Genomic DNA, 27,015 nt, shown 5'->3' with positions numbered 1-27,015 from the left:
CCAATTATATAAAAAATATATACTTTTGATATATATTTTTCTGTTTTGCATTCATAACATATACTTTCTGCTCTTGGATTTACTTTTGCTTTTGTGGAACTATTGAAACAAAAATCACACCATACATTTCACCACAACCACCTGTACTTCTGAGGCAATGTTGTCACTTTGAAAAATAGGTAATGTATAGAAATATATCATAAAAATGACCAATAAAGGCGTACAGATATTAAAATGTTTAACACAAAGTATACCGCTTACCAACAGTTCTAAAAATTAATATGCTTTAATTAATATTAATATAAAAACACCAAATCTTCCTAGATGAAACATCTTTGCTAACTTTTTGCAACATACTGTAGATAGTGAAAGAAAAATGTGAATTGCAAAACTGACTAATCCATTAACAAATGCCACACTCTCCTGTGATTAACAGTATTTAAAGCACATCAACTTATATAAACTTGTTTAACTGTGTTGGTTGGTCATGGCATTGACTAACTTTACTGTGTGTGTGAGGAAGCACAACTCTTGTGCTTCACCATCACCGAGCTCGTAATACAGAGAACGTTTCCAGACTCTCCAGGCCTCACAGCTGTCATCACAGAAGTTCTCCTACAGAGGGCAGAAGCTCCTCTTTCATGTAGCTCTGCAAATCGATGGAGGGATCATCTAAGTCGAGGCTGAGGAACTTTTCTACCACGCTCTCACATCTGAACAGAGCACACAAAGGCACAGTTCCATACGGTCACGATGAGCAAAAATAACACTAAAGACGCTTTCATAACTAGAGCTGGAAAAGCCCAGATAACAGAACAGAAAGTAGGCGCTTGTCAGAAAGCAGGCTGGTAGTTCTAAACTAGCATTATAATAATAATTATTGTAGTTTGGATCATCCCCTAGTGTTAGATTCCAAAAGCGCCTCTAGTACAGCTAAAAGAAACAGCTTTACATTAACAACATCTAGCACATGTTCTTAAGCAGAGCTGCTTACACGTAGATCTGCACTCTCTGGGAACCGAACCCACGACCTCGGTGTTACTAGCACTATGCACCGCCGCTAGCATCACACGCTAGCAGGTGATCGCCTGTAGCTGTCAGACGCTGCCCCAGAAAACCGTAGCCGACATGTCACTGGGACGGGAGGAAGGCTTCCCACCCACACCACCAGTGCACAGGTAAATGCCAGAGTCATCTTGGTTTGACGCATTTGGTTTTAGCGTGCTGTGCAAAGTCACGCGGTCAGTTCTGAAGAACTGTTGTGGGAAACCAAGAACCAAGGAACCAAGAACAGCTAATGCACAAAGTGTCACCATGAGTGGCACCTGTACAGGTTCTCCTTTGTGGTTTTTGTCTAAACCAAACCTGTGAATGCTTTCGTCACTAGAGGGCTGGTCAATCCTTTTGATGGTCTTCCCTGTTCTGTACAAATCTGATACCTGCATAAGGGAAAAATTGTAATAATTTTTTATGTCAGTTTAAAGGGCTATGTCCTTGTTGCTGCAAAGACTGGTACTGTATCTACACAGCTGAAATATACCTCCACAGCTCTCTGTACCAGGGCGGGCGGTAGGCCTGCCAACGTGGCAATGTTAGCGGCGTAGCTGGACTGGCAAAGGCCCTCTTTCAGCTGGTAGAGGAAGACCAAATCCTCGCCATCTACAGCAGTCTCTAATGTCTGGGTACACAGATAAGCACATCAGTGCCGATCTCTGGAGCACTGCCTTCATCGACCTCAAAAATGGACGGAGAGAAGTAAAAATCATGCCAGGGTTTTTTATTAAAAGCACCCCAGGCATGGGATGTAGAGGGGGACTTTAATTAGTTTATATTCACAAACCCTTTGCCAAATTTTCAAGGGACGACTGAATCATGCAGTAATCCTTCACTATGCATTTTTGTGGTTTAATAATCATCATCATCATCATGCCCTGTAATGGCGCAGGTGCTGTATGTCTGCACATGTAAGCCGTGTGCCGTTCCTCAGGCGGGCGGTGGACACACACCAGCAGGGAGAGGAGCGGAGACTGTGGGAGGAGGCCCAGCTGCACCACACTGTGGAAGTTTGTAGCCAGAAACACATGAGGACACTGAGCTGGAGCTTTGCCTAGCCAGTGATTCAGACAGGCAGCCAGGAGGGATAAACCATCAACCTGCACACACACACACACACACACACACCCACACAACAAATACCAGGCTCAGTGATTTCTCTGTTCTCATTTTCTCAATTAATCTGCTTAGAATGATTTCTCCTGACGTCTTGGCCCACCGTATTGGTTCCTTTGCCAAACTCATCCACCAGCACGAGGGACCTTCCAGTGCTGTGGTTCAAAGCCTTTGCCATCTAGTTGGGAAACACAAATGATTCACAGTACATCAGAACAGTAACTGGCTTCATTAACGAGTGAAACACAGTGATTTAAGCAAACGTCAAAGTAATGAGCCTGGAGTCTGGGTGTGTGTGTTGGAGAGAGGCGTACCTGGTTTAAATCTATCATGAAGGTGCTCAAGCCCACAGACACAGACTCACGACTCTGCATGCGAGTGAAGATGCCATCCACCAGACCAATCTCGGCCTCTTTTGCAGGCACATCAGAGCCAATCAGAGCCATGAACACAATCAGGCCCACCTACGCCAACCAGTTAAAATCTAGTAAACAACACTAACCAAGCACACGCAAGATGAGATAAGCAGCTTCCAAGTGCTCTAAATGGCAGGTCTCTTATACAGTGACTCTTCTACTAAAATCCCAACATCGATGTAAATAAATCAGATAGTTGTATTTTCTATTTTTCAAAACGTTAACTGGTTCGTTTCCATCAACTCCTGAACATACACTTACACACGTTTAATGTCTTAGCACTGTGTATGATGAGGTATGGTACATTCGGAAAGTTTTCAGGCCCTTTCAAGTCTTCCATATTCAACTCGTCTTTTTCATTATTTGTCTTTGCACAATGCTAAATAATGATATTAACAAGATTTTGGAGTGTTAAAATAAAAAAAAGATCAAATATTCCATTTGCAGACACATTCATTTAACCTTGTTTTTACTTGGTTAAAGAAGCTTTAGCAGCAATGAAAAGGTCAAGTCTTCTTTGGAACGATCCCACAAGCTCGGCACACATTTCTGGTGGATGTTACGCTCATTCTTCTTGACAGAATCGTGCTCCACCAGGTTGGGTGGGGGGCACTGGTACGCAGCCATTCTCAGAACTCTCTGGAAGGTACCGGTCCAGACTCTGGCTGGGCCCCAGCAGGACTATGGGTCACAGACTCTGCCTGTGTTTTCTTGGCTGCATTCGTCAGGTCAGTTTCCTGTTGAAATATAATTCTTCGCCCTAGATTGAGGTCTTGGGCTCTGTGTTTTCTCCCTGCATTACTGCAGATCTTTCTGCATCCATCTTCCTCTACACTAACTAGCCTCCCTGTCCATACTGCACAAAAATAACCCCAGTGCACGACGCTGCATGGTTCAAAGCCTCCTCTGTTCGAGAGGGAAGGAAGCTACTGTTAATGTTGCAGAAACTTTCATGTAACCTCAAGATCTGTACCTTGGCACAGTCCTGTCTCACAGGTCTACATGTAATAGTCCGATTCAATACGCCACCAGTGGACTCCGGGGAATCTGTAGAAGCCTTTTGAAGGACCAGAGACACGATGCAGCAGAGCTCAATGGTGAATGTAAACAAAAGATCTACATGCAAGGATATGACATCAAACTTGATATTTCAGTCTTTTATTGTCAGTGCTTTTACAAAACATTTCAGCATCGATTTCTGCTGTGTTATTGTAAAGTGTGTGGCTTGATGAGAAAAAAAGACTTTCCATGAGAATCTATTTTTAAATTAGACTGAAGCAAAATGTGGAAAACCTTAAAGGGTCTGAAAACATTCTATTTGCACTGTATATATGTGTGCAGGCGTGTGTGTGTGTGTGTGTGTGTGTGTGTGTGTGTGTGTGTGTGTGTGTGTGTGTGTGTGTGTGTGTGTGTGTGTGTGTGTGTGTGTGTGTGTGTGTGTGTGTGTGTGTGTGTGTGTGTGTGCTGGTCTTGCCTGCTTCAGGTAAATGCTCTTGCCAGAAGAGTTTGGTCCTGTTAACACCTTGACCTTTCCCTCAGTCTCAGAACTGACGCATGGATTTGATACAAACACTGGCGTGCACATCTCCATCAGTGGATGTCTGAAGGAAGAGATCAGACTCTTACAGAGTCAGACAAACACATCAGACCCCCCGGTGACCCCTTTGTCTTCCACACCAACAGCGAAGTACCGGGACTGGTGCAGGGCCAGCCTGCCGTGTGGCGTCAGAGTTGCGGGACAGTAGCCGTAGTCCTGCGAGGCCTGGGCCAGCGCCATCAGGCAGTCCAGCTCAGCGCACAGAGACAGGACCTTGCACAGGCATCCGGCGCGCTGCAGGACGGCGGCCTGGAGCTGTGTCATCACCGCCGTCTCCATGTCTGACACACACAACTAAGGAGATATCCGTGAGGACATAACGAGGGCTGGAAACCAGTACCGCTCCCTAGCTCACCTCTGATGTCGCAGTGAAGGTCTCCCAGTATGTCATCCAGCTCTTTAGTTCGGGCACTGCGATAGTGAAGTCGGTCTTCGGACATGAACTAAATCACGCAAGCCGCAAACACATACACGCGATACAGATTATCGAGGTAGACGCACATCACGTACCGCAGGTCTCTGAGATTGCCGTCATCCATCAATGTTAAAGGGAGATTATTCTTTAATTCATGTTTGTGTTTCTGCGTTCGGCAGTCGAATAATTTAAGCATGCAATATTTTCTCTGACAGTTACTCACAATGAAATCAAGGCCTTCAATCTCAAAGGTCTCCTTCTCCACCATATTGGGCAGACGAGGTACTGATAGAAGAAATCCGATCTACAGGAAACAAACAGATAAATCATTCTTCAGCAGTGGTGCACTGGCCTGTGTCCTTGAGTTCAAGGTCATATATTTCTCTGTAGCACTAACATCTGAAACCACATAATAAAACCACACACCTTGGACAGTATGGTTTGAATTTGTAGCATACAATAAGGTGTAGTAAAGAAACTTTTCACATGTGCGCAAAGCTCCCAAACTGCTATGGCAACGATTTATCAGCCTGGTTTTCAACAACCCTCAAAGAGTCCAGACAGCCCCGCTCCCAGCACACCTGTACCAGCAAGCAAGAACAGAGTTCTTCTTCAGCTGTGCTGGGAGTCGGGGCTGAACAAACACACGGACTATCTGAGGGTCCCGGGGGATCAGGCTGGAAAGTACAGCATGCTTGAACGTAATGAGAACAGCAGTACTGATGTTCGGACCAAGGGAATGTAGATAACACTGCAGGTAGAAAAGCGCTGGTCCAGGTTCTGCAGCTCAGTGTGGGCCACGTCTGTTAGGAAATCTGACAGACCCATCATCCTTCTTTTCTCTGAAAGGAGAGTAGGGGAAAAAAAACCTCCATATAGCCGGCTGACCTTGGTTTGGACTGCGGTAGGGTGTTTCACAGTTTAAAGTTTTGCAGTTTAACGTTATCTGTTAACTGAAAGAAGTCAAATTTGACTACACAAGATCCACTGTCACACGCTCACTCTCGTCAATGGCGGGGTCAACATTTGGCTTAACGGTAAAACGATTCTCAGCTGCACTGCCTTCAAAATCCACCTGCAAAAGACAATTACAAACTGTCCTCAACCTCTCACTTCAAATTCTCATTAAAAATACCAAATATTAGATTAACAACGCCAAGAAAAAACAAACGTGAATGCAAACATGTCTGTCTGTTCCAGCAGGACATAGTAAAGGACTCTGAAGATGTACAGAACCCATTTACCACTTTGCTAATGAGTGTGGCGACGTAGTGGAGATCATCCACGAAGCCTTCACTGATGTCCCCAAAGAGCTGAACGGTTTGGGGGAGGGAGCGCACGGTGTCTCTAATCCCCACAGCACTGTACACCGTCTGTAGAATGACACACATAAAGGTTCATCAACAGACCAAACAAGGCTGTAACAACACCGTGGAGATGTTAAGGTAAAGTCAGGTGTACAGAACCTTGTAGAAACTCTGCCAGTCACTGACTTTGGTATGCGAGAGCGACATCCTTTGCAGCAGAGTCTGTAAAAAAAGTCGTTTAAAGAACAGTAATTAAATATGCATGGAAAATGCAGAAAAACATTTATTTTTGCAATTAACAGCATTTAAAATTTGTTAAAAAGTGCTACATGAGCTACACAGGAGCTACAGACTGCCCATGTCCACGTCAGTCTCACAGCTGTATTAAGCGTGATCCACCACCCAAGACTGTTCAACGGTGGTCTTGTCCCGAAACTGTACCGGAACGTTCCGGATGTTTCGTAGGAAGCCCTGCAGCGTGCGCATGACCTCGGAGTTGCGGGGGCACGTGAAGAAACGCACCGCCTCCTGCCTCCTGCTCAACGCACCCAGGTCCCTCGTGGGCCTGTAGAACCACTGCCTAGGGGAAGAACAAGCTGGAGGTGTGTTGGCATGGAAACACCCCCCCCCCCCCCCCCCCCCCGTGCCCTTACTGCTTTATTTTACACCAGTGCTTTAGAGGTCAGAGGTTATAGAATGGAGGGAATGAACATGGATGCTTTACCTTAGAAGGTTGGACCCGAATTTGCACCGGCACCGGTTCAGAATACCTGAAACACCAGCACACACACACACACACACACACATAGACAACACACGTGAGCGCACACACAGATGGACACACACAGACACGCTTACTCCCTCTGCACCTGTCTACATGCAAAATAAAATACAGAATTCAATATCAGCAAATATTCAGAGTCTTAACTCTACCAACCACAGCCATCTATAGAGCAGGTGGTTTTACACAGAGTGCGGAAGAAAGGCCTTGGTTATACCATAGAGACTCAGACCCTCCTTCTCCCCTGACTGAAGCTTGTAGACAGAAGGGTGCAGCTCTGATTTGAAGATCTGGAGAACACTGAGGAAAACAAAACAGCGAAAACCAGCAATTCACACACACATACGGCAACACAGACACTCTGTAGTAATGCTCTTACTGTAAATGCTGTAGTTAACACCATAGCACACCTGTACGTGTCTCTGTCGATGTACACAACGTCAGCCCTGTTAAATTACACAAATAGGAAATAAATACTCGAAAAACATTTAAAAATACATACTAATATTCTTATTATTAAGCTTATTCTGGCTTACAACTGAACTAGTAAATATAGAAAACACACAGCTAAGGCTATTTGGAGACAACCATTTAAAATACACCAAGAAACGTAAATGTTATGAGGAACACAAGGACTGTTGTCCATGCCGTACAGTGTGTAGGTGAGAAACTGCAGGACGGGGACCCCCACGCTGCTGTCCTCTAGCTCCACGCCAACCCTCCTCCTGTCCAGACACTTCAGGAGAGCGCCTACCGTCCGCAGCTGCGGAGACAGCAGACCAGGGTCAGCGCCTCCAGCCCGAGCGCACAACGGGTTTCACGAGGGACGCCTGCGTCGTGAGGATCTCACCATGATCACGGAGTCAAACGGGACGCAGGAGGACAGGTACGAGATTCGATCTCGCTCGGTGACGGAGGAAGGGACGAAAGGGAGATGTGCGGACAGCAGCCTCTGCTTACTGACCTCCACCCCTGCGGTACAGAGAGGCTGAAATCATCTAAAAAGGATGGTGTGGTAACACCATCTACCTTCTACAAATGAACTACACCACTACGCAAAGACAAAAGCAAGGAAGCAAGCAGCAGGACATTTTTATAGATATTTTGCATAGATCTACTACATCTAAATGTACCTGAGCTGCTTTCATACACAGTAAAGCCAGCTGATCTTACCAAAGTCAGCATTGGGGTACACAACAATTTCTGGCCTGTAGTCTGGATTTGATCCTGGAATTAAGAAAGAAGCGCATTTATTGATGTGTAACTCTCAGTGTCTATGGCCCTCTGAGCACCACATGGAATTTACCAAGTCCTTTGATAAAACGGGCCATGTTTCTTTCTTGTTTCGCACTTGTGATGATGACATGAGGGTTGATCTCCTGTATAACTGGAAAGGACAACAACTCACAATTAAGCTAGTGAAAAAAAATGTCTCGTGCCATAACAGCATTTAAACATGTTAAGATGTAATGCAGGGCACATTTACTATGCTGAACACGAGGACCTAAGATATTATACTCTTTTTAAAATGCTTTTGTTGTTGTTGAGTAAGGCATTAAGTGGTTTTATACCTCTGTCTAATAGATGGAGGTCTGTACTGTCCTTTGTGTCAGGCATGAAGTGCAGTGTGTAATCTCTGCTGTCATAAAAACTGAGACCGAGCTGGTCATGCAGCACAAACACACTGAGGAAGACCTGAAAAGAACAGAAACACTGCTACTCAGTGGAGGTCCTGGATCATCTGAATTGGGGGGGGGGGGGGGGGGCAGACTGGAACCAGTAGGTCTGTTAGAAGGTCCAGGGAGGGGGGGGCATGGCATGACTTCTAGTAACTTGTCACATAAGTCACTAGTCACATAATACTATTGCAAATCTTTCCACTGTCAACCAAAAATGACACACAAAAACTTTAATCACAGTGTCATTTTTTGGTCAGTTAGTTTACCTCAGAGTGCTCCTCGTCTTCCTCGTCCCCATTAAGACTAACGTCTCTTACACCACTACAGTTCCCAGCCATGTAATCACAGAGGCGCCGCTAGCTTAGTTAGCTGACTGGCTAACTCGTTCATACGAAGCAATAGTTCTGGAAAGTTCTAGAAATAGCTATAGGCGCTAACGCTTATTAGCCACTGGCTAATAATTAACCTGTTACGTTGAGTTAAAAAAAATGGCTTAACTAACAATAAGAAACTGATAAAAAACGAACAAGGACAGTGTGATAGTTTAGATTCAATGGCAAAATAATAAAAAAATAGAAAGTAAAAAAGATAAATATCACAGTTGCTAGCTAACTAGCGAATGTGCTTAGCTTGACTTTAGCAGTACGGAGCTGGTGGTAACGTTAGCGATCCCGGCTGGTGCGGAGGGCCAGATGGCCGCCCCCTGCTGGCCACAAGATGTTAGCTGGAAAAAACAAGACTGAACGATGAATTTAACGTTGAAAATTAAGGAAAAGATTCCAGGATGGTTTAATTATGACTGCAGAAAAATGTTGTATTTTTGTATTTGGGGGAAATGTTGTATACATTTTGTAAAAAATATTGCGTCTTTGATTGCACATATTAGACATAACTTTGCTTGGGACCCCAGAAATGCCAAATCCACCTGTGTTTGGACTTGTGTGTGACGGTATGTTTGGAGATGTGTGTGAAGCTGAACATCAGTAGATATAATCTGAAATACGGGTTCACCCTTTGTGATCTCATCCATCAGATTAACAGACACCACTTAGTCCAGCAGTGTCTTGAGCTAAGACGGTTTGTCACCAGTATCCCAACATAAGTACATCGTACGTCTGCTTTTGCATAGCAGGCTCCTCTGATCTCTTTTTCTTCTATATGATGGAGCTTAAGCATCTGAGCTCTGTGTCTGTCTGCCCACTCATGTCATCCACCTGATTAAATATCTATTAGTGTCACGCCTGTTACACACGTCTGCTGACAGACACCAGTGAGAACCTATACCGCACTTCACACCCACTGAGCTGTCTGGCCTCCATGTAACACAGCAGCACACTGGCGTTCTCCTCTCGCTGCCTTTACTTATATATTAAGTCTCCATAGTTGTGTCTGCCATACTGCTTTAGAGTTTATAACTAAACCTATGGTTTGAACCTTAAGCCATATTTAGCTAACGTTGAAGTGGGCAGCATTACAAATTATATTGTAGCCAGCCACCAGAGGGCAGCAGAGAGTGTGGATTCACTTTTCAACCCGTCACCGAGTCCACTATATAAATAGTACACTGTATATAGTATATGGTCTGTGGCTTGAACTTTGAAAACCTGTTGCGCAAGACATGAGTACACATTAAATTGCATCTTTATAAGAATTCCAAAATCTCTCCAGTATTCCTACACAGTAACCAGAGTAGTTATTTTTATACTGGACTTACATTTTCCTGTTGAAGAATGTGATCCAAGTTGCTTTGAAAGTCAATTACATCAACACAGTAGACACTATAAAATAACAGCTCTATAAAGAAATCTATAAAACTTTTACCATTTGAAACCATCAGTTGCCGCATTAGAATAAACTTACATGGTACGTACTTTGCCATAATTGACCTGTAATAGAAATAGTTGGAAGCTACAATTTTCATTGGAAGTTGATGTTTCTTTTTAGAAAGATTCCAATTTTAACTTCAATGGTTGGTGGTGGAGCGGGTTTCACCTTCATAGCCCAGGAACCATCTCTCTCCCATTAACAAACCACTCCCATGTAGGTAGAATACACCCTCCCCTTCCAAACGGCCCATTGCTTTACTTGACTTATGTGGAAATACACGGACCAGTTTGATATGCAGTACTCTTTCAAATAGACCCTGATTCTTAAGGCACAACTGCAGATTTGTTGTGTAAAAGTGTGAACGAAAGGGATCACATTTAATACTCCCACGCCAGTTTTTCTTAATGAAGCGTGATGTGATTTGTCAAAAGACATGCAGCAGAACCAGAGGTTATGTCAAATGACCCAAGGATGCGAGTTTTCCCAAAACAACCACACCAGGTCAAAGCTCCGCCCAAGAGCATTCTTCTTTCCTTCTGGACAAGGAGACAGTCTTCGAAAAAATGCACCACTAACACTTTCAGAAAAGGGTGCCGACGTTCACATAATTAAGCAAGTGAGATCAATATTTCTCTAACGATTTCGGAAATACAAATATTCAACATGAACAACAGAACTAATGTTCTGGATTATAGCAAACATATTACACCACTAATAAACTTGCAGCTAACATCCAAACAGTCCTACAAGGACAGCTGCTTCAGTGGACAAACATCTTCCAAAGACGAGACAAAACTGAATTTCTTTTGGTTTATTCAACTTCACTTTGAACAAAGTTTAACGGTTTGACTTGGCCACTCTCTCCAGTTCATCCTTCTTCTTAATGGCGTAAGAGTTAGATGAGCCCTAAAAGAAAATGAGACAGTGATTAATGGATCATCTAAAACCGATTACGCTTTCGCGTTCCCCATAAGGTGGCCAATTTACTAGTCTTTGTTTAAACCAAGCCTCTCTACACTCCATAATTCAATTGGGTTTATCCTTTTACAACTGATTAAAACAAACAATCGAGAATGTGTGCCCGGTCCAAGGTCATCTGGGGACAAGGGGTCAGGAACTGCTGCGAACGCTCCGTTCTCGGCCCTGTAGACGACACACTGGTAGGTCAGAGCAGACGGTCCGCTGAGCATGCTGCGGCCTCACCTTGGCAGCGTTGATGAGCTCATCCGCCAGGCACTCGGCGATGGTCTTGATGTTCCTGAAGGCAGCTTCTCTAGCACCAGTGCAGAGCAGCCAGATAGCCTGACAGGGGAAGGAGCCACACAACATAGCGCACGGTTAACTATATAAACCCTTGGGCTGTCTGCAAAACTATTACTATCATCATTACTACTACTAGCACTATTACTGTAGGATGTCGGTGTGAGGTAGACAGGGGGGGAAAAAAGTAGTTGATTTCTATAGGGGCTTGGTGCTCCAAGTAAAAAAGCTGATTGTTTTCACCGTGAAGATGTGGCATTGCCTGTTTAGGCTTTGTCTATGAAGGTGCATGCATCTTGCATGGTACGCTAGAATACTTTAAATCTACTCAATTGAGCCACCCGTGATCATGTTTACGTCTGGCATCTAGCTGGAGGCGGGGCTAGATCAGTGAGTGACAGGTCAAGAGTTGATCCTGATGGATCTCTGGCCTCTTTCAGGACCGTTAGCTGCACTCCCATATTAGAGATCAAGTGACAGGCCTTGGATACATTTCATCATCCACACTGGAGTTGTGAGGCCAACAGTTACTGGGTCTACAGCACACACTAAAGTGCTTGTGGGGGAAGATACAGGTAAGACATCACAAACCCTGTATATAGTAGACTAGCCAATCAGAAAGGACCAAAACTAGATGGCGCTATTGTAAACCACATTTAACTAGCATCAACTAGAACAGTAACATGGTGAGGCATATTGAATGTTGTGTGCAAATCTCTCCCATGTGTTGGTGTAAGGGAAGGGAGACGTGAGACCTGGTTGACTCTGCGCAGGGGGGACACGTCCACGGCCTGTCTCCGCACTGTCCCCGCACGACCAATGCGAGTGGAGTCCTCTCTGGGGCCACTGTTGATTATGGCATTGACCAGAATCTGCAGGGGATTCTGTGAGAGGGAGACACGCATGTTCACGATCAACTGAACGCAGCAGGAACGAACATTAAAAGGACAAGAACAAGGACAATTCAACCTACAGGACCGGGGGGGGGGGGGGGGGGGGGGGGGGGTTCTCTATATTAACCACAACACAATTTAATGCTGATTTACACTTCAAAAGAACCTGGACTCATCAATCACCAACACACGCGCACAGCAGGAGTAACATTTGTTCAAGATCAACGTCGGCGGCGTTTCCCGTCGGAGGGCTGCGGGCCGGCGCGCTCACCTCTCCGGTGAGCAGGTGGATGATCTCGAAGGCGTGCTTCACGATGCGCACCGTCAGGAGCTTCTTGCCGTTGTTGCGGCCGTGCATCATCATGGAGTTGGTGACGCGCTCCACGATGGGGCACTGGGCCTTGCGGAAGCGCTTGGCAGCGTAGCGGCCGCTGGAGTGGGGCAGGTACTTCGCATACTTCTCCTTCACTGCAATGTAGTCCTGAAACAAGGGGCAGCGTTTTGGTAAAGAAAAAGTTCTTACATTCACACCAGGGGATGGAACATTTCCTGATTTTAGGAAAGGAGGTTAATCAAGAGGCAGAATCATCCAACCCTATTTATGAATGCATTAATTCCAACAGTGAAACCCTCCCTAGACACACAAACCGATTCATTTCTGATTTAGATGCATTTTTAAGTAAGAACAGTTCATCTGGAGGAGAACAGGACACACAGGTGGAGGTTCGTCCCCACCTGCAGGGAGATGTCGTTGATCTGCACATCATCAGTACTCCACTTCCCAAATAACTTGATCTCGGGGGTCTCGGCCACTGCAGGCGCGGTATCCCAGTCTTCAGCCATCTGTCAGGGATAATAGGGGAGTATTTATCACCCCAGAGTGAAAGATACTTCACTAATTCAACAGTTTATCCCGCCAGTTTGGCATAGTTAAGAGCCGTTAGCCGCTATCGCTTAGCAACACGCACGAGCCAACTCGCTAACACGCTAGCTAGACGGAAACCAAAGTAGCTAGTTACAATGACACCGCGAAATGTACCCACCGTTATATACGTCGACAGCTGGACGGGAATATAATACTATTTTGTTGCGTTTTTAGGTTTTAGAAACACCACACGCACAAATATTACAGTAATTTCTCACCTCGTCGACGAGCCGCTTCCGAGACGCACTTGGGTGAAAAGGGAAAAGGAAGGAAGCGCGAAGCGTGGTCGCGAGCTCACTTCTTCTTCTTCGTCTTCTTTTCGGGGTTTATGGGGGACCGAGCGACCCGAGTTGCTATGCTGCCACCTGCAGTACGAAGGGAAATGTAACAGACCGAAAAAGTGACTGCGTGAATGAATGAATGTTTTTATCTGTGTTTATGTATTTAGTTATTTATAGTTCTAGTTCCAGTCCAGCTTTGGACACTATTTATCCAAGACAAATTCAGATTAGTTTCAGGAGCTAATCTTTTGAACACTGTGAAGGGTAAGGTTTGGGAGACATTTTGACAGTTTTTTTTTTTCAAAATTTGCACATAATGTAAAATGTAAGTTGTGAGTTATAAATCTGATTTGTAATGCAGAGCCAAATAATATGAAATAAACAATGTAAGTATGGGGCTACGAGAGCTAATGAGGTTAGTAAAGGAGGCTGGGAACATGCATTTTCAACCTTTAAAAGCAAAATATATTGTTTTGGGACACAATAGCTTTCTCTAACTGATACGAAATAAAATAAAAGAGAAAAATAAGAAAGCCATGTATTTTTAAATCATATTTTATATAAGAAAATAGAAATAGAAAAGTAAAAGAAATAAAAAATAGAAATAAAAAATGTAATGTACGATTATTTCATAAAAATCCAATTAGAAACATGTTATTTTCATTTTTATTGTCAGTAAACAATCAATAAATCAATAGCAAAACATTAACAACTAGATAAACAAATTACAAGTTAGTTGAAAAGATGCATATGTCTCAAACGAATGGTTGGAATTCTGACTCCTGTGTGACTGCCCACCTCAGCATAAAACAAGACACAAATAAACTGTAAATGTGCTCTTAAAGGAGCATTTTGTAAAGCATATTTGTGTATCACAGATTTGGAAATCAGCGTAGATGAGAAAATGGGGTCTATCCACTACATACGACAGATGTTCTTATCCAGGGGGACAGATGAATCAGTTTTATAATGAATGTGTTCCTCCGGGCACTGAAGCCACAGTGTGGCCAGGACCTTCTTCTGCCTGTTGGACCAGATGAGCTACAGAAGCACATTTTCATGTGGTCTTCTGACCACTGTCCACGTGAAGGAATACGATCTGTTATTGTTTGTGAGTTTGTGAAGAGATAAGGGACTAATTCATTCATTCAGTCATATCTAGGCTAATACTTACTCCAATAGTATGCATACGACTACAGACTAGAGAAACCAAACAGTGTTTCTCAGGTGGCACACCATATTTGAGAACATTTCTGTTTGTGGTCCTATATTAATTCTCTTTGTGTGTATGTGCATGTGAGTACGGGTTTAAATGCACATTACTACATTGTTTGACATTATCTAGGCTTACATTTTTCTTTCAACTAATATATTTTATTTTAGATCACAGCATTACAACACTACTGGCCAATCTTTTTTAATGTAGACATAAAATCTCCCTGCATCCTCATCTCATTATGAATCACAAACCTTCAGCAAAGCTGATTGGACAGTCCACAATGACTCAGCAAGGCAAACACTGAGTGATGTGAGGATGTTCTGGGATGTAATCCATGTGTGTATCTTAACCTGTAATCCGGGAAAACAACCACACTTCCCCGAGGCCACATTCTAAACTGCTGGGCGTTTAAGTGTGTAACTCTGCTTGTTTTTCTGTTTACAGTGCATACCTTCTAAATTTATGGTTGTCACAAATTGATAGTTTAAATACAGGAATTTTGCCATTTATATTATAGCACGTAGCATGCACGACAGTGAACAAGATCTTTCCTCCCATGCATCACTGTTTTGCATCTCTTCAGACAGTTATTGTTTGGTCTGTGTTGTTCTCAAACAGTCCAGTGGGATTCATGAACAACGGAAGAAAAGGAATAATCAGATAAAAACGTTAATGATACAGTTTTACATGTGGTTTAAACCTTTATCCTCATGCTTCCTTGAGTTTTTAAATAATTCCAGCACTGACCACATGAAAAGGACTACAGAAATACAGATTCATTACGGTACCAGTGCATATGTACCGGTTCCTAAACCATCAAAAGCACCTTCATAGTTTCTTTTTCTTTCTTCAGTATAAAGTGGTGACGAACGGGGACATCAGCATGTTTGCACAGAACAAAACTTCAGAATTCTTGCCAAATAATTTTTTTTGTCATTTTTTCACTTTCCTACGCAATCTGCTTTGATAAATCATACAATTCAACTACAAGTCTGCATTTCTAAAAGTCTATTGCCCTTTTACACTGTTCCAAGTTTGTCCTGTTTTGTGTTTGAAGTGCTGACAGCGATTACTCACGGGAGCATGTGGTAGCCTCACAGTCATGAGTGCCCATTCTGTCTGGAATGGTTATTAATAGTCATAACGATGTCTTCATGATCAGTCTGGTGTTGGTCTCACCTAAATCTGTCTGAAATCATCAAAAGACTGTCCACAGAAAATGTTTGTATTTTTCTTCATTCTTTTATTTAACATTTCAATTTATGTCAGTGGAAAAATTCTTTTATGCATTTTGTATTTGTTCTTGATTCAAAGCCAGCTATATTTACCATTTACGGTAAAACCTGAAAAAAAAAGATTTCAAATTGCCCACTCGGTGCTTGAAAAGCAGCTTTTTAAAAAGCTCCTTTCTGCTGGGGTGTGCATTTTTCTGGCATTCCCCTCTGAAGGAAGTGGCCAGGGTACTTTTACATGAATCATAATTTGTTGTTCCTGAAACCCCTCAGGACAGTATAAAGCCCTCACCTTGGCCATTCCCAGCACGGAGCTGTCCAATCAACATGGAGATCACTGCCGTAGTCGTGCTGCTTGTGGTAGTGGTGCATTCTCTTGCGAAACCTCTGCCTGCCAAGGAGATAGAAAAGCAGCTATTAGCAGAGGTAAGAGGAGGATTTGAGACATTTCAACTATTTTTGTTCTTTCAGATATTCTTGCCAAGTTGTAAGTGCTAAAAATATCTTATTTTTATTTTAAATGCATAAAATACGTGTAGCGATTATGTCAAATGTTAAAAGACAGAACCGTTTCAACACAGACTTTCCTGTTTGTTTCTGTCTTGTTCAGCAATATCTCAGAAGGTACTATGGCATGCAAGCTGGTCTCCAAGGAAAGATCAAGCCATCAGACGTGATGCGTGGGAAGATCCGTGAGATGCAGTCGTTCTTCAGGCTTGAGGTGACTGGCCAGCTGGACGACAACACCTTGGAGCTCATGACGAAGGCCAGATGTGGCGTACCTGATGTGGCCGAATACAACCACTTCCCCAGGGACCTCAAGTGGCAAAACACCATCGTCACATTCAGGTTTCTCAATTCTTTTTCTCGCATGATTCTTGGGACATCTGTGTTGTTATATGTTATTTAAAAAAAAACATTTAATCCAATTGTGGTAAATTTGAATTCAGGATTATAAACTACACCCCAGATCTGGATAAGGAAGATGTGGACCGAGCTGTGCGTGAAGCCTTCAATGTCTGGAGTGACGTTACCCCTCTGAAATTTAAGAAGTTACGTGAAGGAAATGCGGACATCATGATCAGCTTTGGAAATAAAGGTACGGTAACTCTTGAATCTGAAAGTTCTATTATATCTCATTTTAAATGCTCTCCGATCTAACTGTGCTGGTTTTCATCTACATCTGGTATTTTGCTGTGGTCCAAATGGCAGAACATGGAGATTTTAATCCCTTTGATGGTCCCGAGGGGCTCCTTGCTCATGCCTACCCCCCAGGAGCAGGCATAGGTGGCGACACACACTTCGACGAGGACGAAACATGGACAAAAGACTCGAATGGTACCACGACATCCGGCCGCTGTTGCCTGTGGATGCAATGGGAAAAAACATTGAGTTTGTAAGAGCTATAGTTTGTTCTGAAAAAAGAGATGTTTCTTGATGAGCTTTCCTGATTGCTTCCTGTGCAGCGTTCAACCTGTTCCTAGTTGCGGCCCACGAGTTTGGCCACGCCCTTGGGATGGCACATTCCTCCGATCCTGGAGCACTGATGTTCCCAGTGTACTCATACAGCCGTGGTTTCCCTTTGTCTGAAGATGACATCAAAGGCATACAAAGTCTCTATGGTAAATGGATGGTTCTTATCGGACAAACATCAAACATGTCATGGTTTTGATGTTGCTGTTGCTAGGGTCAACAAGATTCCAGCTGTTCCCATTAGTCTGTGCATTTCTGTGTGGATTCACAGGTGGTAACCCCGACCACAGGAAGGTCAAACCCAAACCCGAGGCACCGAACAAATGCGACCCCTCGCTGAGCCTTGATGCCGTTACGGAACTGCGCGGAGAAACCATCATCTTCAAAGACAGGTTTGGAATCATGAGAACCACACTGGGTCTTACACAGGTGTTGCCATGACTGTTTCTATTTTTTGCTAGTGTTGCTAGTCCTCCATTTGAGCATGCGTCCTGTGTATTTGGCAGCTTTTACTGGCGGTTGCATCCGCAGCTCGTGGAGCCAGAGCAAACCCTCATTCAATCCACGTGGCCGGAAATCCCAAACAAAGTAGACGCGGCTTACGAGAACCCGGAGAAAGACGTGGTCATCATATTCCGAGGTTTGTGCATATTTTGAGATGGTAAAGATGATAACGATGGCTGAGATGATTCTTTTTCTTATGCTGATTCTTATCGTTGAATATGTTAAAAAAGGAATCAAAATGTGGGCCCTGAACGGCTACACCCTGGTGGAAGGCTACCCCAAATACATCCACAAGTTAGGCCTCCCAAAATCAGTCCGCAAAATAGACGCTGCGGTTTACATCAGGGACACAGGCAAGACTCTACTCTTCACAGAGGAAGAGTACTGGAGGTATGCTCACTACTTCAACTTTGACGATGAAAAAATCAGCATCCTACATTTAGGAAAAAGACAGCTCTACTGCCGCACAACTGATATGAGAAAGTGAAGACAATGCTGAATGATTAAGGTAGTGAGAGACGGTGGAGCTCACTGAATTGTATTCCATCCATAGTTACGATGAACAAAAAGGGGCTATGGATAGTGGGTATCCAAGATCCATAGAGACCGACTTCCCAGGGATAGGGGATGAAGTTGATGCTGCTGCCTACCACTATGGTAAGACCTAACGAAGGTTATTGAGATCATCCAGCTCATATTTATGCAATATGATTTACCGTACTGTGGTATGAATCACAAATAGTTATGTCACAAATTATGTCTGCTGCAACATTATAGAACGTACAAATAGCCTAATAAATATAAATTAACCTTATAGAAATGACGTGAACTTTATAATTCTCTCCCCATTTTGTTTCAAACAGGATACTTGTACTTATACCACGATGATGTACAGTTTGAGTATAGCTACACTGCACGGAAGGTTATTCGCATCATGAGAGCCAATTCTCTGCTGAACTGCTAAGCTCTGGCAACATGGATGAGTTGAAACAGCAACTACCTGATGTGTGAAAATCTCTAACAGGCGTGGGACAGATTTATTTATTTTTTTGATGACAGAGCTGTTTGATGACTCAAATGGTAAATCATAAAAACATTTCTGTATGTGTACACATTTATTTATGTTTTAGGCATGTGGAAGTATGTTTGTGGGTTTGGATAAGAGTGTTTTCCAGATGCTAATGTGTTGCCCCTAATCATGCTCAGTGATACCTGCCCCTGGTGGTGCAGATTAATATGGGTTTTCCTCACATCAGTGATATAAAATGTTTTGTGTTGACTTAGACATGTATTCATGTAGTCATGAATAAGTGAATATTTTATGCATTATTTAACAGAATGCATCATGTAGCAATAAAATAAATTCTTTTAAAACACATTTTGATGTCTGTAAAATCTCTGATTTTTATATATTGATTTACATCATTTCTCAAGTCACTGGACACTACAATAACAGTGTAGCCTATGATTGGATTATAGTACATTTATCGAAGATTAATCAAATATACATATATTCACAACTTCATTTAAACATTTACTTATGATATGTGCTTAGTAGATGTATTCATAAGTTTTGTAGATAACTCACTTTGCAGAGTTATAGCCAACCACTGCCTGTTAGCATGCGCAGTTTGTGTTAGCTATCCTCCAGCGTTTCATCAGTGGTCATGTTGGCTAACCATTCTCACCCCAGCAGTGAAACTGCGGTTTCTGACATACTTGTGCCACAACCTCACCCACTGTCATGCCAGTGCGTCCGTCAGTTCTGTGCTGAGAATACGCCTGCCACCCAAGTAATGCCAGGTCAGGTCCTGTGGTCAAAGGTGGAACTGATTACAGATGGAGTACAGGGTAGGTGACAAACTACACAGGATTTATTACAGGAAGAATTATTTATAAACAATAAAAATTTTATGTTTAGAATAACCTACTTTATTAACAGGCGTGTCTTCCTTTTCCCAAGCACAGAATATGATTGGATGGATTCCTATCTCTTGTCCTTTGTGGGAGATGATATTGGCATAAATCTGCATTTTATTTTTAAAAATTCCCAGAAAAAAAGTGAAAACAATGACATCCTATAATAACACATTGAAAACTTCACTGTGTTTGAAAAACAGGTAATTGAGGAGCTCTGGACTGTAGGCCATGATGAACTGCTAAGCCTATACAAACATTGGTTTAATCAGCAGGACTGATCCTTTGACTAGGTGGTCAATAGCCCTATCCGGACGGGATTAGTTTCTCAGGGGGTCCTGGGGTAATTTTCTCTTTTACGGGGGGTCCTCTGTGATTTTAATCCCGTCCGGAACGAGCATGTCCGTGTTTTTCTCAGACGTCCTCAGAGAAAATTACAGGCGGAATTACCTACTGTTTTTCGCTGTACTCCGTGGTCGTCTGGTAATTTTAGTCCCGTCCGGATCCACATGTCTGAGTTTATACATGCAGACATCACCTCGCGTTTAATAAAACAGCTATATGTCCACTGCCACGCACCGTAGTTACACGTTGGGCGCGCGTTTTCACGGAGATCCACGTAAAGACAGCGGCGAGCGAAAATGGATTTACTGGATTTTTTAATGGATTTATTTTATTTTATTTAACGGATTTATTTAGCTATTTACATTCATTAGCGATTTTTTATAATGTGTTTTCTGTATTGGTTTAACAAAGTAGCTTAACTTAAACGGAGATCTTAAATGCTGAACTGAACAGTAGTAAAGTTAAAAAGGAATCACCAGAGTTGGCAGTGTGACATTATTAAACATGCTATCACGTGACAAGGCGATGTCATGTGACCGAGAAAGCCAAAAACTCGCGGGTCCTCCTGTTTTTTCAATTGCTGTCCGGATGCAAGAGTTTTATCACTGAGTACAAGGGTGAAATATTTTTCACAGACGTCCCCCTGAAAAACTAATCCCGTCCGGATAGGGTTTGATTGACTAGGTGATTTCTGATTTTTACGGATGGCACTGATCAGTGCCTCTGTGGTTTTGTGTTATGGTCATAAAAATGATTTAAATGTGTTTCTAATTTTTTTAACAGTGTTTGTCCTTTCAACTTGCACATACTTGGCCTTTCAAGTCTACTAAACAATCAGGACTTTTATTAAGGACTACTAAACAATAAGGAATTTTATTAAGGACTACTAAACAATCAGGACTCTTTAATGGGCCTCTTTGGCTCATTTGGAGGTGAAAGATTGTTGCTGTTACATTAGGCACCATGGCCCTGACATGACAAAACCCAGTTACACTAAACTTTGACTCCTTGGTCGCTCCATGGTTTCCACTAAAAAACAAACACACAAGCCACAATGTTTGGATATGTGTCAGCACAGCAAAGTAATGGTAAAACTGGACATTTTAGCCAGTTCATATAATAAATTTTTAGTTCATATAATTAAAATGAATGTTTAAAATGTAGTTTGTTTCACGAAGACGCCGTTATGCGACGCGCATCTTTCGAACCGTCTATCCCATAATGCCACACACCCGGAAGTGTCACGGAAGTTGGAGGACGAGGCGCTTTTGTCGGCCGACTGCAGCGCACAGACCTGAAGAAGAAACGATCACCGTGGTTTACTGTCCCACTCTCTACTCGTTAGGTACAAAACTGTGCGTCTGTCCTGGTTGAATTGTTATTTATTAATGTTACTTAGATTAATTGTCACCCAACGGATTCAGAACTAGACTACAGAGATAGCCTGTTAGCTAGCGGTAAGTTAGCCCAAACACAGAGCAGTGTGGAGTAGTATGCAGTATTGTATTGTGGAGTACCGTAGAGTGGTGTGGAGTAGTATGGAGTATTGTAGAGTACTGTAGAGTGGTGTGGAGTAGTATGGAGTATTGTAGAGTGGTGTGGAGTAGTATGGAGTATTGTGGAGTGCTTTAGAGTATTGTGGAGTACTGTAGAGTGGTGTAGAGTAGTATGGAGTACTGTAGAGTGGTGTGGAGTAGTATGGAGTATTGTAGAGTGGTGTGGAGGAGTATGGAGTATTGTAGAGTGGTGTGGAGGACTGTGGAGTAGTATGGAGTATTGTAGAGTACTGTAGAGTGGCGTGGAGTAGTATGGAGTATTGTAGAGTGGTATGGAGTACTGTGTGGGTTAGACATGGCTAGTCAGACAGCTTCACAGATCGTTACAAGTCCACATGGTTCATTACTTTTAGTCTTTGCGACAGTAGCTAATTGGTTGCTGATACGTCTGCGGCTGCTTGGCTCATAACTTAGTTAGTTAGTTATCTACCTTTCAAACTGAATATCAACCACGGATACATAAGTCACCAGTGAAGTGGTTGGCTACATTTCTTTAGCAGAGATCGTCTACATGGGGATGAGATGAAGAGGATCTGGAGAGGCAGTTGGCTAACTAGCCAACTGTAGCTGTTTACATTTGGTTGGAGACGTTGATCTGTACAAGTTAAGCCTGATATAAAGTCTGTTGTTTTACGACTTTCCCGCAGTAATTGAAATAACTAGAAACAGCATTGCTCATTTATAGAAACTATAAATTACTGTTCGACCGATGAACCCATTCAGAAAATTGTATTTGGTTTAGATAGCTAACGTGCTGCTTTTCACTGAGACACACTAGTGAAAGAAAATTAATGTATTTACAGTATTACATTTATTTTAAATCAACTCACAACTAGTCATTCTTTCCAGATGCCTAATGTCAATCCAGATAAATTATCTTCTCCACCTCTGAGTGGAAAGGTAGAAGACGTACAGAACCTTGGCTGCTGTGATCTGGCTGCCACCGAAGGGCAGGTGATAAATCCATCTACACCGACCTACAGTCATTTTGAAGATGCCCCTTCTCAGACTGTGTTTTTAATCCATCCTGGACTTCCCAAACAGCATGAGCTGGAGAATGACGGACCAATAAAATCCTCTCCATCGAACCCTGTAGAGGGAGGCTCTGGAGATGCCGCCCACGTATGTCACGAGAGAAGCAAAGAAGAGGTCATCAAGGAGATCGGCGTCAGCAGCACTGCTTTCATTGGTCCATCATGTCGCCCTCCGTCTGCAATAGAGGAGGAGCTTAGCGAGTTCTATAAAGAGCTTGAGGAGATTGACCACCAGGATGTCGTTGATGGAATGACGACAACCGATGAAGACCTCCCTCAGCCCTGCAGACCAACAGACAGCCCAGCTCCTGGAAAAGAGAGTAGAGGAACTGATGTCAGAAAAGCCCATCGCCCTTACCCAGCTCCTCGTACTCACGACCGGCCTCGACAGGACTACGGGAACACTAGGATATGGAGGCCTCAATCACACGGTGATGTAACATGGGACGATTCATACTCGTACAGCTACCAAGATCCATGGCCACACGCCCCACCTAGACTTCCACAGAACCTGCAGAGATTTCAGTTTCAGGAACCACAGCGGTTCCTCCCTCTCCCACCACCTGGGAACCCCATGCACCATCCATACTTTGAACCTGACTATAACCCTTCTGAGAGTAGCAGGTGGCGATGCTGGGAAGAGACCCCGTTGCCGCTTGGCCATGATATGGGCTTTACTCCGTCTTACCGGCCTGGGTCATGTGAATGGTATGAAAGACACTCCTCTGACTGGCAGCCGTACAACGAACAAGACAGTCGTGAAGAGGATCCGTATAAATATAACGGTGAATCCTTTGTGTTGATTTTGATGAGAGGACTTCCGGGCTCTGGGAAATCAACTCTAGCAAAGTAAGTTGTGAAAATGAGTGTAAAGTACGTTGTGATTGGAGTGTTTGAATGGCACTGTAAAATGACGATTCTTAATTTTTTGCTCATAATTGCCACACTTCTATAATAAACTTCAAGATACTGATACCGATATGGTGCTTGTGTGTCTTGCCTGTGTAACCGGGAAATATACAAATGATATTAGTGTGGTTATGTGCGATGTGCTCCTGAATTTAAATTGTTGGAGTCATTTTGTCCTCTTTTTCATTTAAATTGAAAGCTGTTGTGTCCTGTTTTTTTCTCCGGAAGTCTAGTAATGCCACTTGTTGTGTTTTTCAGGGAAATTGTGTCTACCGTTTCCACCGGGCTGATTCTGAGCACAGACGACTACTTCTTTCAAGAGAACGGCTACTTCTTTGACCCCAGTGTTCTTGGAGACGCCCATGAATGGAACCAGCAGAGAGGTTTGATAATGAATTTATTTCTTGATATTTTTGCCTCATTCATGTCTGTGGTCATACATTTAATTAGTTAACTTCATTGACACACCCCAGCTTCTGAATGGCTTTTATCTTTCTTGGGTTAGATACGTGGACATATTAAGTTATAGTGAACACAAAGTTTCCAGAGGATGAGAAAATTAAAAACCCTGAACTAACCCTGAGAATCCCACTGTTATCCCAATTCTCATGAGTTACTGAATGACTGAATGCTCCAGCCAGTGTGTGTGTGTGTGTGTGTGTGTGTGTGTGTGTGTGTGTGTGTGTGTGTGTGTGTGTGTGTGTGTGTGTGTGTGTGTGTGTGTGTGTGTGTGTGTGTGTGTGTGTGTGTCAAACTGTCAATGGCTGGAGCATTCAGTAGCTGATGACTGTCCTGTATGTATTGATGCACAGCAGGGAAAAATTGGGTTTTTACAAATTTACAATCCGTTCTACAAATTCATTCAGATTGTGTACATTTAAAAATAAAGTTACTATCCTACGTGTGCTCTATTTAAGATGCCCTACACTGCATGTTCCTAAAGAGTAAAAATACATGTTTGTTTGTTTCTAGCTAGAGAGGCCATGTTGGCAGGTCGCTCACCTGTTGTTATTGACAACACAAACATCCACGCTTGGGAAATGAAGCCATATGTTACAATGGTAAGTTATTTGAATGCTGACCTACATATATGGCTGTTGTCACAACTTCGAAATGATAGCAACTCTTCAGTTGTCTGTCTCTTTTAAATAGTTTCACAGTCTTACAGACTTATGTTTCAGTGTTGGGATTCTGACCTTCTGTTGCCGTTGTGATTTGCAGGCTTTGGAGATTGGGTATAGAGTCGAGTTTGTTGAGCCTGACACCAGTTGGAAATGTGATTCAGCCCAGCTGGAAAAGTAAGTCTGTTTTATGGTTGCAGAAATTGATTTATCTTTATATGGGGACTTTATCCTTTGAGGACTTCATGATTTATTTGGGGACTTCATTTAGGTCAAACTCTTCTACATCCTACAGTTTTATTGATGTTTGTGCTCACAGTGTCTGTACTGACAACCTACGTTTGGCAGCGTTGCTTCAGTGTACAGTCTATAAATGTGTACAGTGACACTTTTGTTGTATTGGCTTCGCACAGCTGATCTGAAATAAAATAGTGACTAAGAGGATAAAGTTCAAATGTCTGTTTTAATTGAAGTGTGTTTACATCTGTACTGCATGAACCATAATAATTGTACAGTCTGCTTCTAGTTCAGGTGTGTGTGTGAATGGATAAGAACACTAATACAAGGTCTGGTGTTTTTCTAGATGTGAAATTTAATCTTTTTATAATGCACATAAGGATCAAAGAAATCAATGCTGGTAAAATAGGCTATTGTAAGAGGAAGATCAAACCACCCAGGGACGTGTACCACAGTAAACGACCCCTGATCCATTAAGTCTCACCTGCTCTGTGATACACGGCCGCATGCAAGTGTTATTGAAGTAGACGACTGGGGGAAGCCTCAGGATGACCAGCATATAGAAGCATGTTAACTGCTCATGTCCCTTCGAAATTCAGTGGCCACAAGAAGACAACGGCCTGAAGGAGGTTGGGGTGGTTTTAGTGTTTGGTGCCCCCCCCAGGGTCATAGTGGCATTCTTTTGTCAGTCGTCATGTTCCCCTCACCCCTCCATGCTGAACTCTGGAGACTTAAAAACCTAAAATCTGATATTCTGCACCTGAGCATCGCAGTCATGGTTGAATTTCGAATGCAGTGTGCTGAAGTAGGCAGGAGCTTCTGCCAAATGCTATAAATGTGTCTAGCACTGTGCCAAAGCATCCAAACTGCCAATTTTGGCAGTCCAGTTACTTATGGACTGTGGGTGTGTGTGTGTGTGTTTATATGCGTTCTGTTCATGTTCACGTTTATCAGATTTCACTTTGAGCAAAAGTAGTTACTGGCGATCAGTTCTTTTTGTGTGTGTGTGTGTGTGTGTGTGTAATCGCTACTGACATTCTGTACATGCGAACATATTTTTGAAATGCAGTTTTTACATTTGTTTGAACAGAAGGAATAAACATGGGGTTCCAAGGGAGACTATCGCAAAGATGCTGGACCGGTTTGAGCTGCCCATGACTGTGGACATTGTGATGAATTCCCGCGAGCCTCCTCATAAAAGCAGAGCGCACCTTTCTAGGCCAAACGTACAGAAAAGATTTGATGACCTGTAACATTACTTGAATATTTCAATTATTTTTTTATTTGCTGATTTGTAAATATTTTTAATGTTTTGTAAATGTTTATACAGTTTTGTTAAGTGTAGTGAATGATTTTTTAAGCTTCCACCACCTCTGTGGGTGGAATCCTTGTGTTTTGTTTAGCATTGTTGATAAACTAATGCCGTAAACAATACGCTGTCAATCTGCAGGGAAGGTCTGGTTTTCAGAAAACAAAAATTGTATTTTATTTTTCAACTAACTAGAATTTCAGGAGGAGGTCGTTACTTTTAAAAGATTACCTGTACACATGCCCTTCCCATGTTAAACCATTTTAGGTAGAATTTCCAAACGTTTTTTAGGTGACCTGTTTTTTGCTCAATCTGGGGAATCATCGATGTTTTAACATTGCCGTTTATAAGATATTGTAATTTATTTATATTGATTTATATTTTTGAATCCTGGATATTTGCCCAATCAACTCAGTAATAACATTGTTTATCGTCAAATAAAATTGCTAAAGGCAGCTATATTGTGTGTGAGACTATTTTTACAGCACAAATTCAACAATTTTCCAATGTATTTTAGATGTGATCCATTAATGCGCATTAAATAAATTATTGTGTCACTGTATCTGTTCTTAAGACTGATATCTTGACTGCAAGGTGTGGGGTTCTATT

General features: G+C 42.8%; 4 protein-coding genes and 1 long non-coding RNA gene across 12 annotated transcripts; 2 read left to right on the top strand and 3 right to left on the bottom strand.

Moving 5' to 3' along the window:
* Window positions 1-310: 310 nt before the first annotated feature.
* On the bottom strand, window positions 311-9,356 carry msh5 (mutS homolog 5). 2 transcript variants are annotated; one of them, XM_076976844.1, is made up of 24 exons: window positions 8,631-9,355; window positions 8,257-8,380; window positions 7,992-8,072; window positions 7,859-7,912; window positions 7,536-7,657; window positions 7,339-7,448; window positions 7,096-7,131; window positions 6,903-6,985; window positions 6,629-6,674; window positions 6,346-6,484; window positions 6,064-6,126; window positions 5,842-5,970; window positions 5,600-5,672; window positions 5,330-5,439; window positions 4,821-4,901; window positions 4,538-4,625; window positions 4,277-4,463; window positions 4,060-4,186; window positions 2,484-2,633; window positions 2,273-2,347; window positions 2,007-2,153; window positions 1,541-1,678; window positions 1,366-1,439; window positions 311-713 (listed from the first exon to the last, which is right to left on the bottom strand). In XM_076976844.1, the coding sequence occupies exons 1-24, from the start codon at window positions 8,700-8,702 to the stop codon at window positions 602-604; spliced, it is 2,421 nt and encodes an 806-aa protein (XP_076832959.1). In that variant the 5' UTR covers window positions 8,703-9,355; the 3' UTR covers window positions 311-601. The 2 variants fall into 2 exon arrangements, with proteins under 2 accessions (XP_076832959.1, XP_076832960.1); XM_076976845.1 differs by lacking the exon at window positions 7,992-8,072 and having other exon boundaries at window positions 8,631-9,356.
* A 1,631-nt stretch (window positions 9,357-10,987) lies between these two features.
* Window positions 10,988-13,634, bottom strand: LOC143477949 (small ribosomal subunit protein uS7-like). Its single transcript, XM_076976848.1, has 6 exons — window positions 13,488-13,634; window positions 13,080-13,187; window positions 12,616-12,825; window positions 12,207-12,335; window positions 11,395-11,493; window positions 10,988-11,097 (listed from the first exon to the last, which is right to left on the bottom strand). The coding sequence occupies exons 2-6, from the start codon at window positions 13,185-13,187 to the stop codon at window positions 11,029-11,031; spliced, it is 615 nt and encodes a 204-aa protein (XP_076832963.1). The 5' UTR covers window positions 13,488-13,634; the 3' UTR covers window positions 10,988-11,028.
* Window positions 13,635-14,090: 456 nt separating this feature from the next.
* On the bottom strand, window positions 14,091-20,888 carry LOC143477951 (uncharacterized). Of its 3 annotated transcripts, none has more exons than XR_013121666.1 (7): window positions 20,350-20,888; window positions 19,910-19,977; window positions 19,567-19,789; window positions 17,476-17,587; window positions 16,585-17,365; window positions 16,294-16,392; window positions 14,091-15,975 (listed from the first exon to the last, which is right to left on the bottom strand). It is a non-coding gene; the product is annotated as an uncharacterized LOC143477951 (long non-coding RNA). The 3 variants fall into 3 exon arrangements; XR_013121668.1 differs by having other exon boundaries at window positions 14,091-15,954; XR_013121667.1 differs by having other exon boundaries at window positions 14,091-15,958; window positions 16,294-16,388.
* mmp13b (matrix metallopeptidase 13b) lies at window positions 16,270-19,356 on the top strand. The gene is made up of 10 exons (XM_076976846.1): window positions 16,270-16,427; window positions 16,612-16,850; window positions 16,952-17,100; window positions 17,214-17,339; window positions 17,468-17,623; window positions 17,746-17,866; window positions 17,981-18,114; window positions 18,209-18,368; window positions 18,532-18,635; window positions 18,842-19,356. The coding sequence occupies exons 1-10, from the start codon at window positions 16,329-16,331 to the stop codon at window positions 18,940-18,942; spliced, it is 1,389 nt and encodes a 462-aa protein (XP_076832961.1). The 5' UTR covers window positions 16,270-16,328; the 3' UTR covers window positions 18,943-19,356.
* Window positions 20,889-21,431: 543 nt separating the features above from the next.
* Window positions 21,432-26,861, top strand: n4bp2l2 (NEDD4 binding protein 2-like 2). 5 transcript variants are annotated; one of them, XM_076975781.1, is made up of 8 exons: window positions 21,498-21,585; window positions 22,294-22,376; window positions 22,646-22,750; window positions 22,841-23,679; window positions 23,998-24,122; window positions 24,712-24,800; window positions 24,961-25,037; window positions 26,188-26,861. In XM_076975781.1, exons 3-8 carry the CDS (start codon window positions 22,646-22,648, stop codon window positions 26,348-26,350), a joined length of 1,398 nt encoding a protein of 465 aa, XP_076831896.1. In that variant the 5' UTR covers window positions 21,498-21,585; window positions 22,294-22,376; the 3' UTR covers window positions 26,351-26,861. The 5 variants fall into 5 exon arrangements, 4 of the variants coding, with proteins under 4 accessions (XP_076831895.1, XP_076831894.1, XP_076831896.1 ...); XM_076975780.1 differs by lacking the exon at window positions 22,294-22,376 and having other exon boundaries at window positions 21,432-21,585; XM_076975782.1 differs by lacking the exons at window positions 21,498-21,585; window positions 22,294-22,376 and adding an exon at window positions 21,679-21,697.
* The last annotated feature ends 154 nt before the right edge of the window (window positions 26,862-27,015 follow it).

The sequence above is a fragment of the Brachyhypopomus gauderio genome, chromosome 16 (genome assembly GCF_052324685.1).
Source record: "Brachyhypopomus gauderio isolate BG-103 chromosome 16, BGAUD_0.2, whole genome shotgun sequence".
Classification (NCBI taxonomy): Eukaryota; Metazoa; Chordata; class Actinopteri; order Gymnotiformes; family Hypopomidae; genus Brachyhypopomus; species Brachyhypopomus gauderio.
The sequence above is the reverse complement of the archived record's forward strand: the minus strand, read 5'-3'. Positions and strand labels throughout refer to the sequence as shown.